Here is a 17377-nt window from a genome sequence, read left to right as displayed (position 1 = left end):
GTGTTAGAAAAGTTCACACGATGGAGAGAATCAGGAATAAAGGAGATTGTGGTCAAAGAAGTTCAGAGCATGGTGTTAGTAACTATAGTTCCAGGGTCTAAGCTTAGTGGGAGATTTGTGGTTAGGAGAAAAGTAAAGGGATCAAAGGTTAGGAGGAGGTCAAATTAATTTTAATTGGAGTGAGGAAATGTGATAGCTTGAAAAACAAACTTAGTGTGAGAGGACACTGTAATTATAATTTCAAAAGTAGAGAAACTTTGAGAGATGGTAAGTCTATAAGGTATAGCCATGGGTCTGGTTTGCTTAAGTGGAGTGAAGATGTGATGCTCATTGGGTTTGATGAGATCAAAGAAATGGAGGGTAAGATATTGAAAGCATCTCTTACTAAGATGTTGAATGTCTAGAACAAAATTCATCTCATCCAACCAGAGGCTCCTGCTCTTTCCATAAGCGCTAGGTCCTGAGTGGCATCTTGGGGCAATTATATATGGTGTATTGCTACTCTACTCCAAGAGCAAAACCATCTTGACTATAGAACTCTGATCTTGAGTCAAGATCTCTTTTAGTGGCTAGTGCAAAATAATCCTCTCATAACATCAAGTACAATGGTTCTAGCCAGAAATCTATCAACTTTGTATACATCCAGAGTTCTGGTTCAGGGATTAACTGAATGGAACTCTTGCACTTATGATCTAGCACAAGGCTTCAACTACAAATGCTTTCATCAATATCCATTAGATGAATAAAAGTAGGGTTCTGGAGAGCACCCAAACTGATCCAATTGTATTCTCTATTGGAAAAGAGCATTTTGAGGATTTGCCATGTCTATGGATGATTTACCTGCCTAAAATGAACTACAGATTAATCTTGTGGTTTGTTTCCTATGTGATTGGCAGGTAAACGAGGAAGGCAGTGAAGCAGCAGCAAGTACCTTTGTCGGGATTGCTGGTCGTTCGCTGAACCCCAACAGGGTGACCTTCAAGGCCAATAAGCCCTTTCTGGTTCTGATAAGGGAAGTTGCTCTGAACACTATTCTCTTCATGGGCCGAGTAGCCAACCCTTGTGTTAACTAAAGTGTTCTGATTCTTTGTATCTCTTCCTATTTTGCTTTGTGAATAGAAGTAAAAACAAATACAACTGCTCCCATCTCACAATTATGAATGGACATTGTCACTTGAAACAGAAAAGGAAAGGCGACAAGAATAGTGATTTGGTAAAATGACTCTTTCAACTGATTCAGTGAAAACACCTGGGTCAAGTCAAAAAAGGAGGGTGATGATATTATCTTTATCTTGAAAGACCTCAGGCAACTGAAAGGGTAGGGGGAGCTTGAATCATCATACTAAAAGAATAAAAAAATTTAAATTAATATCTATGTATAGAAAAGCAATTCAAATCTGAGTATTAAATCATTTAATTCTCAAACCACTCACATGCATAATGTTCTTTTACACAGTGTTAAAATAAAGAAGAAAATGCATTTTGTATACAAACAGAATTTCAAGTATACATTAATAGACTTTTCAGATTTCTAACCAAGTTGCTAAGACTTCATTCACATTGTTCTTAAAGCTGTTCAACGAGAAAGCTTTTGCTAAACTGCTTTAAATATGTTTATATAAATCCGTATCTTTACTTTCTTTGACTCTCCCTCCCCAACCCCAATTTCTTGCCCACCCGCATGCCCTCCCCCCTCCCCCGACACAACAGGGTTCCTGGGGCTCTAGGAGACATGCAACCCCTCCAAGAAGTATTAGCTTGTCATCAGGGGAAGGACAGAATCTACAGGAGGAGAGACTGCGCACAACTGTCAAGTTAAGGGAGAGAACAAACCTGATACTTTGAATGACACAAATTAGGTTCTTGCTTTATAGCTTTTGTATTTTCACTTGACTTCTGAAAAAGACTTCAACAGCCTCCCACAAAACAACACAGAAGTTTCAGACAATTTGATAGGTGAGAAAATAAGCAGGTATTCTCTCTAGTGAAATTCTCAAGATTGGGGCAAACATTTTGAAAACTCTTCATTTTGGTTGTTGTTTCTTTTTCCCTTCGGCAAGGGGTGGGGGCACTTTAAAAAAATGGATGTTATTATTTGTGTTTTCATTAAGGAATTTGGTTAATTTAACGTGGTCTGGCAAGATCCTACCTCAACTCTCCTCCTGAAGTAATCTGGCCTCAGGGCCAGGAACAGCCACTCTCATTAGGAATTAAAGTGCATTTTTCAGTAAAGGGGTAGTGGGGAAAAGGGAGGTGGTGGCTTACACTTAAGTGATAATGATTAAAGGAGCATGGGGTGAGAGAAAATCCTATTCATATATATATATATATATATATGTATTTATAGTTAAGGACATAATAAAAACATATTCTCTGAGGAAATAAGATGTACAAATCCAGGCCAGCACCCTCAGTGGTACAAGAATGCTATGCTGGCTCATGATTTTTCTGATGCATCTTATGGAATAATTGCTTCAGATGAAAGATACAAACATCAAATATTAGTTTTTTCAAAGGGAAAAAAACAGACTGGTAAGTTCTAATAGTTAAAAATATTCCATCCCATTCCCTTTCATGGATAACAACATTTTAGAAACTGATTGTCTGTTTTAACATGAATCCTTGACTAGCAAGTTGTGAAAAAACGTTGTTAGATGAGCTCGTTGCCTACAAATACTATGGCAGCCTTTAAAAACACAGGCAGAGGTGGGCAGAGTTGATCCTTGCTATCAATCATTATCAGCTCAGGGAAAGTAAAATTTTCCTATTATTCCTTTATTTGATAGCTACCACCAGAATCTTATTTTCTATCTCCCATTAAATGCTTCACAATTTCTTGGGGGGAGGGGGGAAATCCCCAAGAGTTTCTAAGAAGTAAATGCTACATTATCAACTGTACAAAGAAGTGATGGGCTCAAGATGAGAAGGGGGGAACTTGTCCTGGATTCTGGCCTCTGAGTCCAGTGTGATCTGCTTTTCACAGTGACTAGTGAGAAGGCACAGTGCCAGGGACAGAAGATGGGGGACAGTGGCCACCCATCATATTATAAGCACCATAGAGAATAGTTAGATTTCTTTCAGACTGTGTCCATCTGAAGGAAACCAAATTTCTGCTACATTGTCTTTTCTTTCAGCCCTCAGCCTTCTCTTCTCTGAGGAAGAGTGTAAGTGGATCCCATACTGAAATTATGGGAAACAGGATATTCAGTGCTCTCCCTTGACACACTTATGCTGACATGCCAAAAATTCAGAGTTCCAATTGTAAGATTTCTTAAAGAAGCCATAGGTGCCATTTAAGCTCTGCCATCAAATCACAGAATAGTGTAATTGGCTAAAACTGTGACCTCAGATCACAGCAGATAAAAAGCTAATGGACTGAGATAGAACACATTTCTTTAGCCTATAGTGAGAATTTTTCTTTTGTTGCGGTACAGGTATGGGGTAGGGTGTGAAACTGTAGTCAGATTCAGATTTGTTTAGCTCTTTCAGAAAGGATTTTCTAGAAATTTAAGAGGAATCAGCAAGCCAACCAAATAGTGCGGAAGAACTTCACCTTCTGAAAGGAAATTCCTGAAAAGGAATTTGTTTCATCCTTTATTTAAAATAAAGTATAAGTTTATACTTTAATCTTTTATCATTACTTTCCTCAACCTCCTCATCTACTCTCCCTACCAAAATCTAAAAATCCAGTGCAGTAAGATTTTACATAAACTTAAAAAGATTTCACAGTACTCCACAAGGATCTTCAGTATGAAAACCCTAAGCCATTGGTGCCAGTCCCACACAATTTTTTATTTCACCCAGTGAATTTTCTAACGTGTAATTTTTCTCTGACACTGCAGCATTTAAATGCTAATAAATAAATAGCCAGGCCTTTTATACTACTTTTCTGAAATGTCAGAGCCTGATGCTAATTCAGTCATCTTCACTAGTCAGCTTTTATCTGGGACCACTTTTTCTTCTCATACACACACACCTATCTGAAGTTCAAATGATCAACTACTTGTTGGCAATATGAATTGTCTCTGAATGAATTCTCTCAGAAGACAGATAGGTACATTTGAAATTTCTTTCATGAATTAGGAATCACTTGGTAGCTGGTTTGAACAGTGGTTTTCACATTTCAGGAGTAATGGAACAATTCTCCTTCCCTGTAACTGTGTATGAGGTTGCCCAGGGCAGTTAAGAAGGGTCCTGGAAATTCCACCTGCGGCAGCCATTAAACCATCTTTATTACCTGGGGTGGGGAGAATGGACAATAGGTAACCTCATTTGGGAATGACTGGGTTAGGTTTTTGACATTCTGGAACAAAGATGCTAACATGACTCATTTCACACTTCATATAAAATTCTGAAATATTTAGGTGTTAGCTAGTGCATTTCATTCACAAAGAATCAACTAAAAGTGAAAGACATTTTACATTGAAATACCACTTAGAAGACAGGCTAAGAGACAATCAGATGTATTTTGATCACACCAGGCAGAATCCTTCTTTTTCTGCATTAACTCTATCTAACTGCTACCTGTTTATTTTTCAAATGGAAATCACTATTGGCGGCTTGGGCTTGCTCTTTTAACAAGTTCAGGTGCTCCATTTCAGCTAGCAAAGTCGAGCAATCTCCACTTACATCACATACACAAAGTAAAGAGAGTTTTAGAGACTCGACTTTGAGTGTTAAGTTTTGCTTACTTATGCATATTTTGTTTTTGGTACATAGAGGATACTGGATAGATGGCAACATCTTCCTCCAGAATTACTCTGAAGACAGATGGATGATCCACTTTACTACATGAGCCTTGATCCACTGCAAGCTTTAAATTCTGTCAATGGCAAGGATATCAATAAAGGTATATTATACCAAAAAGAGAAACATTAAAGATATCGTGCCGAAGACCACTAAGGATTTCGTAGGCAGTGATTCACAACTTTGAGTGCCCATTAAAATCTTGTGGGGAGCTTTGAAAGCCCAGGTTGCACCAGACGTAAATACAAACCTCTGGAGGTGGGTACTAGTTTAAAGTGCTCCAGGTGTTTCTAATGAATAGCCAAGATGGCGAACAGCTGGTCTAGGTCAACTGCTTCTGTAACTAAATTAAGATCAATGTTCATTCAAATAAATGGAAAGGTGAGACACTTCATGGCTTCCTTTCAGATTCACAGATTTAGCATGTTTCAACAAAATTATCTAGGTACTTTTCACTTTTTTGTTTGTTATGTTTTTACATAAATCACTTTGGCTGTATGAGGCAGCAACACCAACAGTAAATTACTGATTTAGGTATGACTACGCCTTAAGCACATGTTATAGTAAAGCATTTGGAGATGGACCTAGGACAAGACAATGTCCCTGGGCACAAACAATAGACTAGCAGAAGGAAGAAGTTTCCTAAACAGGAGTTAATTCCTGAGTCTAGACTATTAGCATGGCTTTCAAATAGGCTGAGAACTATTCGACAGAGAGCAAAAAAAAAAAGTTGTGGTGACTAGATTCACATGATTCTACTGCCTCATCTACCCACAGGTTTCATACTGTATTCAAGAAGAGGTTACTATATAAGTTCTCAGCTATATGTGATGTTTGCTTCTTACTTGGAATTTCACATTCTTAGCACTGTTGCTTGCCCTATCTAAAGTCACCAGGATAATACTTATCCACCAATACCTGAAACACAGATGTCAACCTCTAAAAACTTGAAAGTAGAGAGTAGTCTCATATTTCCACTCTAACCAGTTAAACCCCTGTTTAGACAGAACCAGCCAGTGCATTAGAATGAAAAGGTCGAAAGCATTCCAGTATAACTGTTAAAGAGCCAGTAGTCATTTCTCAGCGGTAACACATGTTCAAAAGTTAAGTAACCTGTTTTGGCTCAGTGTATTAATGTCCCAAATAAACCAGTTGAGTGCTATGGCAACTGGACTTAAAGACGAGGTGGTCTGCATAGTGGCATTTCACTATCAAAATGGACTTTTCTGACACAAACTTCAAGAGAGGCCATCTTGACTATTACAATAGTATCAGCATTAAAAAATAAGAGCATCTCTCTTTGGAGTGACTAAAAGCAAACAGGCCATTGGAAAATCCATGTCTTACATATCTCCATCTAAGATTATTGGCAGAAGGCTCATTATCAGGAAAATATGCTTAACATTCAAGTCCATCAAAAAATGGACTGCAAATGGCAAAGAAAAAAATTATTCGGAATTCAAACAAGTTTTTCACCCCGTTAAAAGGAGTTGGGTGCATCATTAAAAACAAAAGAGGGCAGGCCATGGTGGCTCAGCAGGCAGAGTGCTCACCTGCCACGTCAGAGACCTAGGTTCAATTCTCAGTGCCGGCCCATGCAAAAACAAACAAACAAACAAAAACCAAACAGAAAGACTACATGTCCACTGGCTACTCTTTCCAAATAGAAGGTAGTGGCACTAAGTCCTATGATTCTGACACTGGTTTGATTTGGACAACAAAATCAAACATTAACATCTGAACATGACAAGGATAATTTCAGATACTTCAGCCTCTGTACTTTGTGCCCGGCTTTCCTTTGCTCCTTACAGAGAGCTACACTCTTTCTTCAGCCAAGTGCTTGGAGGTAGAGGAGCTGAAGTTGAGTATAGAAGAGAATGGGGTGGACAGTGGCTGATGATCCAGCCTCTCAACCCCAAAGACTATCTTGGAATATGCTCAGTCTTTAATGGGAGGTAGAATATCCTACATTGACATATCTGCCTTCAAACACCTTTTTTCCTCACACATACATAAACTCACATAGACATAACTAGCAACTCACAGCATTATTGCAACTGACAGCCAAAGCATGCCTAATTTTAAACTAATTTTTATACTATTTCTCAGCTCTTCTCAGGTAGCTGCAGGCCAAGTTTATTGTTTTGAGGTCCCTCCTTTCTGCTAGTTTTTTAAACATTGTTAGCATTTAGCATTTTAACACCTATATTTTTTGTATATAAGGAAGATCTGCACTAAAGTGGGTGCATTGTGTTATAACATCATTATAAAAAGAAAGTGCAAGGAAATAATCTTCTTAGCTGTAATACAAAGTTTTCACATTCTGCTAAGCCAAGAATTTGATTTTTAGAATCAATAATACAACTAACAAAATGCTTCTATGCTATCAAGGGCACAGTGGATATGTAAATATATTTATAAACATATATTTATGATAAAAGATATTAAGAAAATAGCCAAACTTCCCACAAAAGTTATTTGCATCAATTTTTAGTATACCACTCTGTGTTCAATGCATGTTTGTATACAACTGAATTATATTAGTGTTATTTTTATTGAGCCAATTTTCCAAAAAGAAAATAGGCTCATTTAAAAAAAATGCAAGTTACATGATTTAAAAGTACTTTTGTAAAAATACTAGAAATATCATATAAATTCTAAATATTTCTGCTATCTGATAATCATTCTAGAGGTGGATCTCAGTCACATTCTTCATGACCCCTGTTTTTAACACCTTGGCTTCCAGAGAAGCTTTGTTCCCTGCTTCGTAATTCTGCTTTTCAGTGGTTCCAAAATAGTCACTGTAGTTAAGGTTCTATTACTTTATAGGAAACTCAGTAGATCAACTTCAAATATGTGATAAACATCTGCTTTAAGATGTGATTGAAAATAAAATCTAAATCTCAAGGAATTTCCACACATTCAGTTTTTGTACTTGGCTTGAAATGGTTTAAACTTGTGATGCCGAAAAGGATGAATAAATATTTTGCCAGTTTACAATGTTTCCTTTTGCAATTTAAGTTATAAAATTTAACTTTAATGCAACCACCAGATGACTGCAAACCTAAGGTTCACAGAGAAGTTAGAGGAGGGCACAAAGAGCTGAGACAGAATGAGAAATATCTCCACAGATCATCAAAATAAGATTTCTCATTTCCGGGGGATATGTTTTCCAAGGTTTTCTCTGTCAGGAAGAGCACACTGAGGTAAGTACATGACATGAGAATGGATGTAGGGATCAAAAACAAAGTTTTAAGGCTCAGCCCCAATTTTATATGATAAAATTGAATTAATCTTCATGTGTAATGCTTCAAATATTCCATCCTTGGTAAATACAAATACCTAAGTCTTTTCCCCCTCTTCCCAGCATTTCACAGAACAACCCTAAATGAAGACTTTGGCTCAGAGTACCCCTGCTATTTCCTGTATGTCCTCAGGAGTTACCTGAGGTCTAGCCTAGGGACAGAGATCCCTTTACTACCTGATTACTAGCAAAACAAACCCTCCTGGTGAATTCTTCAGGAATCTATCACACAGGGAATGGGGTAATTCCAAACCTTTCTTATTTTAGAAGGTGTACTGATTTGGTGATGATCATTTGGAAAGTAGAATTTATTTTCTGCCCATATTTTTTTTCAAGTTAGCAGGAATTTAAATATGGCATCCTAAATTTTACAAATCTAAGCAAAAATCATAAAACTTCTATGATCTCTTGTTTTAGATGGGACAGAATGGCAGTATGTGCTAACTTTAAAAGATTAAAAGCATATAAAATTGAGCAATGGATTTTCCCATAGGAAAAATAATAAGAGGGGGATGAACATAATCTTTTAGCCCACAATTTTACTGAAGGAGATATGACGACAATAGAGATGGGACTAAGTTCAATATATTAAAACTTTCAATTCAAGAGTATGATCCATCTAGCCAATGAACAGAAACACCAGTTTCAAGAGATTTAGTAGCCACATAAAATTTCCATACCACAGGAGCTTTTAGCTATTTGTAAACTTAAACTACAGTTGACATCTCTAATAAATCAAATTCTATAACTGCAGGCTTTTTCCTCTAGCTGGAGTATTTTTGGCTCAGCATGTATAGTTACTGTGGCCTCACAAAAAAAGATAGGCAAACACTTACAACTTGGAACACGGTATAAAAGAAAAACGTAGAAATTTTGTTATAAGATAAATGAAACTTACCTTATTAGTGCCTAGCTAATGAAATCTGTCCCAGAATATTTGTCTCATTGTCTTTCTAGCTCCTTTACTGAACCATGGTAGATATAATAAATAGTCTCTACGGCACAAACAACTGACCTAAATGAAAGAACACAGAAGAGCTCAAGACACAACAAAAATCAGAAGTCCTAATGCTACCTTTAACAGAATAAAGATGGCCACAATTTCTTGACATTCCTCCCATCAAGTGGTAGGGTATTTTCTCTCCCCTTGAATCAGGATAATATTGATTGCATGTAATATTTGTTTAGCAAGTCACTGTTATATGTCACAGCTGAAGGAAATGGTAATCTGCCTACACAACAAAAGCAGATCATCTGTTGACATCTCCCAGGTATTGTCCCCTATTAATGATTATATCCTTTGGAATGTAACTAATTCGGAAGTTTCAATGTACTCAGAACATCTGTTCTGAACACGAAAACCTATTCATTGCAAAGTAAAAAGACTGGCCCAGGAAAAGCACCATTTAAGAATAAGAAGATTGAAGACAGAGAAAAAGACTAGAAAGCAAAGAAGGAAAAAAATATGACTGACAATTATGAAAGAAACTGTAATGCTTGGCAATATTTTGCTTTCAAGAGATTCACATTGAAATGACATCCATTACCAAGATTTCAAACTGTCGGATGCAGACGATTCACTGGGCTATCTAAATCCAATTTCTTTTACAAGTTCTACATACTAAATTAATCAGAATCCCAGAAACAACACTCCAAACAGAGACAACGTTCTAAAATCTCAATAACCTAACATTATGATGGGTTTAAGTGCTTTAAGAGAGACAGATTTAACCAAGGCAAATATTCTGGAACCTTACAGACAAGGGTTATCAATTTTCAGAGGGTATATCACATGAAGTTAGTCATGTTCAACCTGGAAGAAGGCATCTTTAAAAATTAAATTGCCTTGTGAAGAGGCACCTAACCAGAGGCTGTGTCACTCACTCAAAATCTGTCTATAAGTGGTAGTGCTCACAACAAAGTAGGAATCAAATTCATTATATTATATTAGCATAGCCTAGAAAACTCTGTCCAGATAAATAAATTTAACTTAAAAATCCACATATTTTTTCCAAATGGGGAGATAATAAATTCTCCCCTTGCAAGAATTTCTGATTACTACCTTAACTTTTTCTATTTTTTTCTACCTCTGGCATAAATAAGCTATTTGAACACTAAGAATAAACATTCACAAAGCAAATATATGATGACTCAACACAGACTTATAAGAATTTCATACAGTAACAGAAACTGGAAGATAGATCTGAGAATTTGAAATCCTCAGATGTTTCTTTACATGTTTTAAAACATCCAGATAAAAAGGTGGGGATTAGGAAGAAGATTGGGCTTTTTACTACCCCACGTGGAATAGAAAGGTTTGCATGAGGAAATTAAAATAAAGATTATATGCCAGGGTAAGGGCAGAGGTTTCTAATCTAGAAAAACAATATTCATGATAAGAACTAACACCTATTCTTAACAGAAATCAATTACTTAATCCTAGTGGAAATAAATCCATTCTTTCCATTACCATGCAAACCAGTTCAAGCTATCTCTGTGAAATGGCAAAACTTATAAAAACATTTTTTAAAGGTACCTTACGTAAACATGATCCCCTTAAACACTACATTATTATGCATGGAAATTACTTTTAAAAATGATCTTATCACATCTATTAACACCTCTCCTAAACTTTAATCTATCTGCACCTTTAAGACAGGGACAAATCATAAGACCTATTCTTTTAAAGCAATAGGAATCATGAAAGAAGAACATCACACAAGTGATGAAAGAATCTAGAAAAAATGGCAATCTCTTTCAAGAAACTGATGCATGTATGTATCATATATGGTTCTCAGCCTATATATGATAAAGGCAAAATAGCTAGAATGACAAATTTGGAGGGTAATTCTTTTAAATCTAATTCAGGGGTAAACTAACTTTCTCTGTAAAGTGCCAGACAGTAAAAATATTTCAGGCTTTGCAGGCTATTCTGTCTCTCTCCCAAGTACACAACTCTGCCATCACTGAGGAAAGTAATCATAAAAAATACCTAAACAAATGGGTGTGGCCCTATTCCAATATAACTTTATTTACACAAATAGGAGGTATAAATTGGCCTGGGGGCTGTAGTTTGCCTAACTCCAATGTAATTTATAAATCCTAGTGATACATACTTTGCTAAGAGGCATCCTCTTAGACTCAGCTGTCTTAATCGCTTGTTGTCCCTTTTCTATAAACCAGCAACCAAAATACTCCAATATTTTGTGTTCTTATCCATTTGGCATAAGTATAGAGCCCCACTTTTAAAGACTGAGTTCAATAAATCAATAAATATTTATCTGTTATTCCTTGAACAAATAAGTACACAGATAAGGGGAAGGACATTTGAGGAACAGAAAAAAAAATCACATTTTTTGCATCTGAAAAAAGGAAAACTTCCAGGATCACAGCTCCTTTCTGATTAAAAGCGTTTCAATATGATTAAGAAGTCTTTTGTCTTTGTCCAATTCAATTTCCTTTCCATTATTCATTGCGTACTAGATTTTTCTTGTCAAACAATATGTAGCTTTTACCAGTTAAAGGAAATGCAGTTAGTGTCAAGTAACAGCTAAAACTTTGAAAAAATTATTTCTTGATCAAAGATTATTCTGCTATTAAGGATGAAGTATATTATTTCACTGTTTCACCAGACCACTTTAACCAAGGCTAGATTTCTACTATTAAGTTAGGGGAAAATGGTCTATTAATATTGTTATACTACCTTTGGGAAATCCTATTTCATTAATGTAGAGGGAACAGGAAACATCTAAAAAACACACAAAAAATCACAACATGAAAACTTTCCTTAACTGCTATCTCCCTTCTTTTCCAATCGCTATCCTTAACAAATCTGTTTGTTTTTAACACATTCAAGATCAGATTTAATCCTCTGATATAATAAAGAGATTTGGGATAGTTTGCAACTTACATAAAATAAAACTCAACTAAAGTTCAGAGGTAAATATGGTTCTGAGTAAAGAGAGAATACATCACTAGAAAGAGCTTTTCTAACTACAGTGTTCGTGGCAATGTTTATTAATTTTTTTTGCATGGGCAGGCACCAGGAATTAAACCCGGGTTTGTGGCATGGCAAGTGAGAACTCTGCTTGCTGAGCCACCCTGGCCCGCCTCCAATGTTATATTTTATACTGGTGATCAGATCAGTGTTCAGAGAGAATAAATGATGCATCTTGGATTAATAAATTGCCATCTCTCTTCTTTTGCTGAGAATACTGGGTAGCTTCTTTGCTATTAAGTGCCACTCAATGAATGAGAACAGTCCCAGTGCTTGCAATTTCACAGCATTAAAGTATTTCATGGTGATTTAAATCTCACTGCTAATGCAGTTCCCTTCACAAGGTGACACGTGCAAGTTAAGATTTGGTGGTAGGTTTGTAGCATCAGCTAACGTCCATTTAGTACATCCTTAAGAGAGGTATCCTCCGTGCACACGAATATAGTTATTCACTGATATAGACAGAACACTACTAACTCTTATGACCCTACAGTAATGTTAGGTATGAACTACAATAACACAAGGAACCTGGAGAAGAAACTTGGATAGTTATTAAGTAAAACAGTATTTCTAATTAAGATGGAGAAATTGCTTTCAGAAACTTTAATATGTATAACAGCTAGCCTGGCTTGAATTTTCATGAATTTCATGACTCTGGCTAGGTCAATTAAGAGGAAAGAACAAGCAAATATGATTGTGCTCATGTGGTCCTAGATGACTGGGAAACACCTTATTCACAGTATTAACACACTAAAAACCTATCAGAAGAGAAGGAAAAAGGGGAACTTAGCAACACTCATAGCATTTCCACATGAATTACTTAAGACATTTGTTGTTAAACCTGGATGGAGTGTTGACAAACGCTGCAAAGTTTCTTTTCACAGAAATTAGTACACTTCACCTTTACCATTTGGTAATAGTTTTAAAAGCTCTATTTTCTCACATATCATCTTCTAAGAAACTAACAAAGCAATAAAGAACTTACTAGCATACTATTCCTCAAAAGTAGGATGGACTTAAAAATAATTTTTGGTAGGCTTCAAAGTGCCATCTAAAGCAGCATATTCTGTTCTCACCTCCCTGTCTATTCACTAATGGTAAAATCCATATACTGAGGCTTGAGTATCAGCTGAAATGTTTTCCCTAAGGACTTCAGTCTAATTTTAACTTCATCTGTTCTATGCAAAAGAGCATTGCTGGTCCCTAACATGACTCTTGGAGACAGTTTTACTCTATTATTCTGGTGCCCAACCAAAGAGGATGATGCCCCAGTCTACGTCTCCCAAAGACAAAGTGTAGCTCCCATACTACCTTAAGGCTAGATTCTTATTATGGTAACATAATTATTACTACCAAAAAAAAAATGCATTTCTAGAAGAGAAAATAACCTCTCTCGTGACAGGGTGCAGCTACACATATATGGATAATTATCAGACTGCTTAAGACCTACCCTTTGCACTCCAACTTCTTATCATCAAAGAAATGCCATTCTTTCGTACCCACCTTTCCACATATCACAAAGCACTCTCACAATTGGTTCACTAGCGCAGGCATGACCAGCCCCTCTCCCAAATCTCTTTTACAATCATCTGTACCTTTGTCCCTAAATAATTCCTTAAACCACAATAATTTCTTTTTTAAGATCACAATCGAGATTTTTCTCTTTTCTTTTTGCACAACTTGCAAGCATCTACTTGCCTGCATCTCCTTTTCCCTTTGAATGCAAGACAGGGCATCTGAAGCTCTACATGTAAATTCTTTGACTCTCAGTGCTGGAGTACGAAATCTCAGAAATACCTAGATTTACCAAAAAGGTCCTCTAAAGTTTTAAAAATCTTAGGAATGAATAAGTAATCAAACCTGATCAAAACTGATCCCTTGGTCATTTATTGCAATATGACTGTGCAATGTTTTCTGGTAAATGCCCTGTTAGTGTATTAAAAAAGCAAAGTTCTTGGAGTTATTAGCAATTTAGTAATGGTTGGTTTACGAATTACTAGGTTTGCAGACCCAAGACTTTGATTTACTGAGGTTTTTCTATTGGACTGAAAATATAAACTATAACACATGGAGAAAGAAATAGAATTGTGGTTGCATTAAGAACCATTGCGCTGAATTTCTTCAACCACAATATTGCAGAAGAAATGTGCTTAAAACTTCATATAAAAGTTATCAAATATGGAAACCTGTGGATTTAAAAATACAATCCAGGCTCAATGCACTGGAAAGTGACATTTCTGATGTACAATATTGCTGTTATGTGAAAGTAGGAGCCGAAGAGACTGGATGAAACTTTGGTAGTCAGCCTAACACATTAATTCATCTGGAATAGAGCCACTTCCTAACAACTGAAGATATATAAGCACTATGGTTTACAAATACTAGTCAGGAAGTTGCAGTATGGCTCTGCTGTTTGACATCTGAGAAACATAAAAACACTTACGTCCTTCCCTGCTTCCCTCTTCCTCAACATAACACTCAGGACCCCAAATGTAGCAGTACCTATTGCAAATACTGTGCTGCTCATTTCACTTTTAGTTGCCTAAAGTGCCACTAGAATACTATTCCAAAATGGCTGCTTACATGAAATAATTTGGCAAAATATTAGATGCCTAGTCAAGGCAAAGACAGTCAAAATTTCAAAACAACAAGGGCTACCAGAACTTTTTCTTTGAAATACGGAACTGCATGATCTGGCAGGGAAGTTAGAGGAAAAATTCCTCTTCCTCCTCATTACCATTGTGACTACCTCCTTCTCTCTTGTGGCTGGCGGGTTCAGATGAGAAGGCTCCTGCTGTATTTTTTAGAACTGGGCAATCACAGCCACCATGATGATATGGACCAAAGTACAGTGTTGAAACATGACTGGCAGATAAATGACCATTTATCATTGTTTTGTTAAAAAATTTTTTCTTATAAAGTTAACAAACCAAGGCTGTTGATCCCTGAATTATAAAGTTGATCTGCTTGATTATTTTCCAAAGTATGAGGTGTGGAGGAGGGGAAGAGCCTTTAGCGCTTTTGTGTATGTTGCTGACCCTCTAGTTTGGCAACATCTTGGGAACTTCTTCTGGTCTAGTGATGTGGCATTTTGTGAATCTAAGTATCAGCCCATGGCCCTGATGCTGGCTGCTTATGGCCCAAAGGGGAAGGAGGTTTGCCCCCTCCCCCTCGATGTTTCAATCTGGCCCAGTGGTGGACACAGAGCCCTGGGCTGCTTCTCCAGGGACAACTGTGTCTTCCTGTGAAGGGGACTCTTCCTCAGCTTGTCCTCGAGAAGTGACAGTTGTTTCAGGAGAGATACTGTGAGGCCCCTCCAGGGGTATACAGCCAGGGTGGTTTTTGCGAAAGTGCTGATTCAAGATGGCCTGGAAGGGGAAACTTTTGCCACAAACATGACAGTGAAAGGGCTTGTTGCCCGTGTGCTTGCGGATATGATACTCTAGCTGATCTTTCCGGGTATACTTCTTGCCACACATGCGGCAGACGAATGGTGTGATCCCCATGTGCAGGCGCATGTGGCGGTCCAGGCTTCCCTTCTGGTTGAAAGATTTGGCACAGTAGATGCAGGTGAGACGGGGGTTGTACCGGAACCACCGCTCAGATACTTCCTGCTCTCGGAGGTACTCTACATAGCCACTTACTCCCATCACTGTTGATTCTTCTACCTGTGCCAATATGCAAGAAAGAACATATTATTAAGCATGCACATTAAAAGAAATCTATTTTTTTTAATACATGGGCAGGCACCGGGAATCGAACCCGGGTCCTTGGGCATGGCAGGCAAGCACTCTTACCTGCTGAGCCACAGTGGCCCACCCTCTAACATATTTTTACCTCTGCTAATAAGCTACGTCCTTATTCTATGTGGAGAACCAAACAGGAAATTAATTACTTCCAAGATATAAAGATGTAAAAGCAAAAATTTTTAAAAAAACAACAAAAACTAAGACATCTATTCCATTACCAAAAGAGGACAAGTTACTGAAGTTACTTTCTGGCTTACACACTAACTGAAGGCTTACTAAACTTTTGCTGGATGTCTTATGTTACAGTTAAGAAATCAGAATCTTGTATACCATTTTCCTATACCCTACTCTTGCAGTTTCATTTTAGACAATCAAGTACTTAAGTAGTACTGGTTCAACAGAACTTTCTGTGATATTGGAAATGTTCTGTAATCTGAACCAGTAGTTACCAGCCACATGTAGTTAGACAACCTCTGCAATATGGCTAATATGATAGAGGAACTACAATTTTAATTACTTTTAATTAATTAAAATTTAAATGTAAGTAGCCTTATGTGGCTAATGGTTAACATGTTGGACAGTGGAGACAGAAGAGAATAACTAATGGTAAGCACATTATAAATTCTATTTATATTTTCACTAATACCAAATTTTAATCCAGTAGTAACTAGTTTTACAAAGCTGTATATACATTGTAGGCAACAGAATGCTTACATTGTATATAGGCATACATTTTCAACAAAATTTTTCAACAAAAATATTTCATTATCATACTAACTTATTACCTTCATTTTATAGACGTCTCAATCTTGAACCAACTTCAGAGCAAATTAGCAGCAGAGCTTGGAAAGGGAACTAGACTATGAGATGATATTACTAACCTGGTTATTCCTTTCCACGGCCTTTTCACAAACTGATAGTAAGTATTTACTGAATGACCATTATCTACCAAATACAATGAGAGGCACCAAAGACAAAGAAGTACAAGACTCTGTTTCTAATCTTGCCCTCTGAATAAAAAGATAAAAAATTTACTAACAAACGATTAGTCAAAAACAAAGAGAAACAAGGGAGATGTATATTTCTGATGTTGCCACTATTCACTTTTCAAATTGTTTATACTAAAGTCAATTGTTCTTGAAATACAGAGCATGGACATGTTTTTTTTTCTTTTTAAAATTTTTTATTCATTTATTTATTTTATTTAGTTTTTAGACATGTTATCTTATTATATGCAGTGCTTTGAATTGATTTAAAATAGCTTATTAAGAGGCAACAGAATAATGTGACTTATATATTAGTTTTTCAAATTCCCTTAGTTTGTTATTTCCTTTCCCTCTCCCTCAACTTAAATTTCTTAGCTGTGATAATGTATTTACATAAAAAGCAACTGTGATGAAAGGAGGAAAAGAACTTTTCTGTTATTAGATAATTAACTCTGATTTATTGTAAAATAAATGCTCTCCTCTTCTGTTACATGGTAACTGGCATTATCAGAAATTTCTATTAGATAGTAAAATCAAATACTTCAAAGATATAAAAAAGATTTATTTTTATTTCTTTAATGAAGGTCAAATCATA

The 17377-nt window shown here is 36.5% G+C and overlaps 2 protein-coding genes across 6 annotated transcripts in view; one reads left to right on the top strand and one right to left on the bottom strand.

The window, feature by feature from the left end:
- The window catches only part of SERPINC1 (serpin family C member 1), a 14300-nt gene extending 13143 nt beyond the window's left edge, over positions 1 to 1157 (top strand). The window contains exon 7 of the mRNA XM_077157014.1: positions 897 to 1157. Within this exon, the coding sequence (XP_077013129.1) occupies positions 897 to 1073 (177 nt within the window). The 3' untranslated portion in view covers positions 1074 to 1157. The remainder of the gene's footprint in view (positions 1 to 896) is intronic.
- Positions 250 to 17377, bottom strand: part of ZBTB37 (zinc finger and BTB domain containing 37) — a 26562-nt gene continuing 9434 nt past the window's right edge. For 4 of the 5 annotated variants that reach the window (XM_077157009.1, XM_077157010.1, XM_077157011.1 and 1 more), the window contains one exon: positions 250 to 15715. In XM_077157009.1, the coding sequence (XP_077013124.1) occupies positions 15227 to 15715 (489 nt within the window). In that variant the 3' untranslated portion in view covers positions 250 to 15226. The remainder of the gene's footprint in view (positions 15716 to 17377) is intronic. The other variant, XM_077157013.1, reaches the window with a different exon arrangement.

Source organism: Tamandua tetradactyla, chromosome 4 (genome assembly GCF_023851605.1).
Source record: "Tamandua tetradactyla isolate mTamTet1 chromosome 4, mTamTet1.pri, whole genome shotgun sequence".
In the NCBI taxonomy this organism is placed as follows: domain Eukaryota; kingdom Metazoa; phylum Chordata; class Mammalia; order Pilosa; family Myrmecophagidae; genus Tamandua; species Tamandua tetradactyla.
This window is presented reverse-complemented; position numbering and strand designations above follow the sequence as displayed.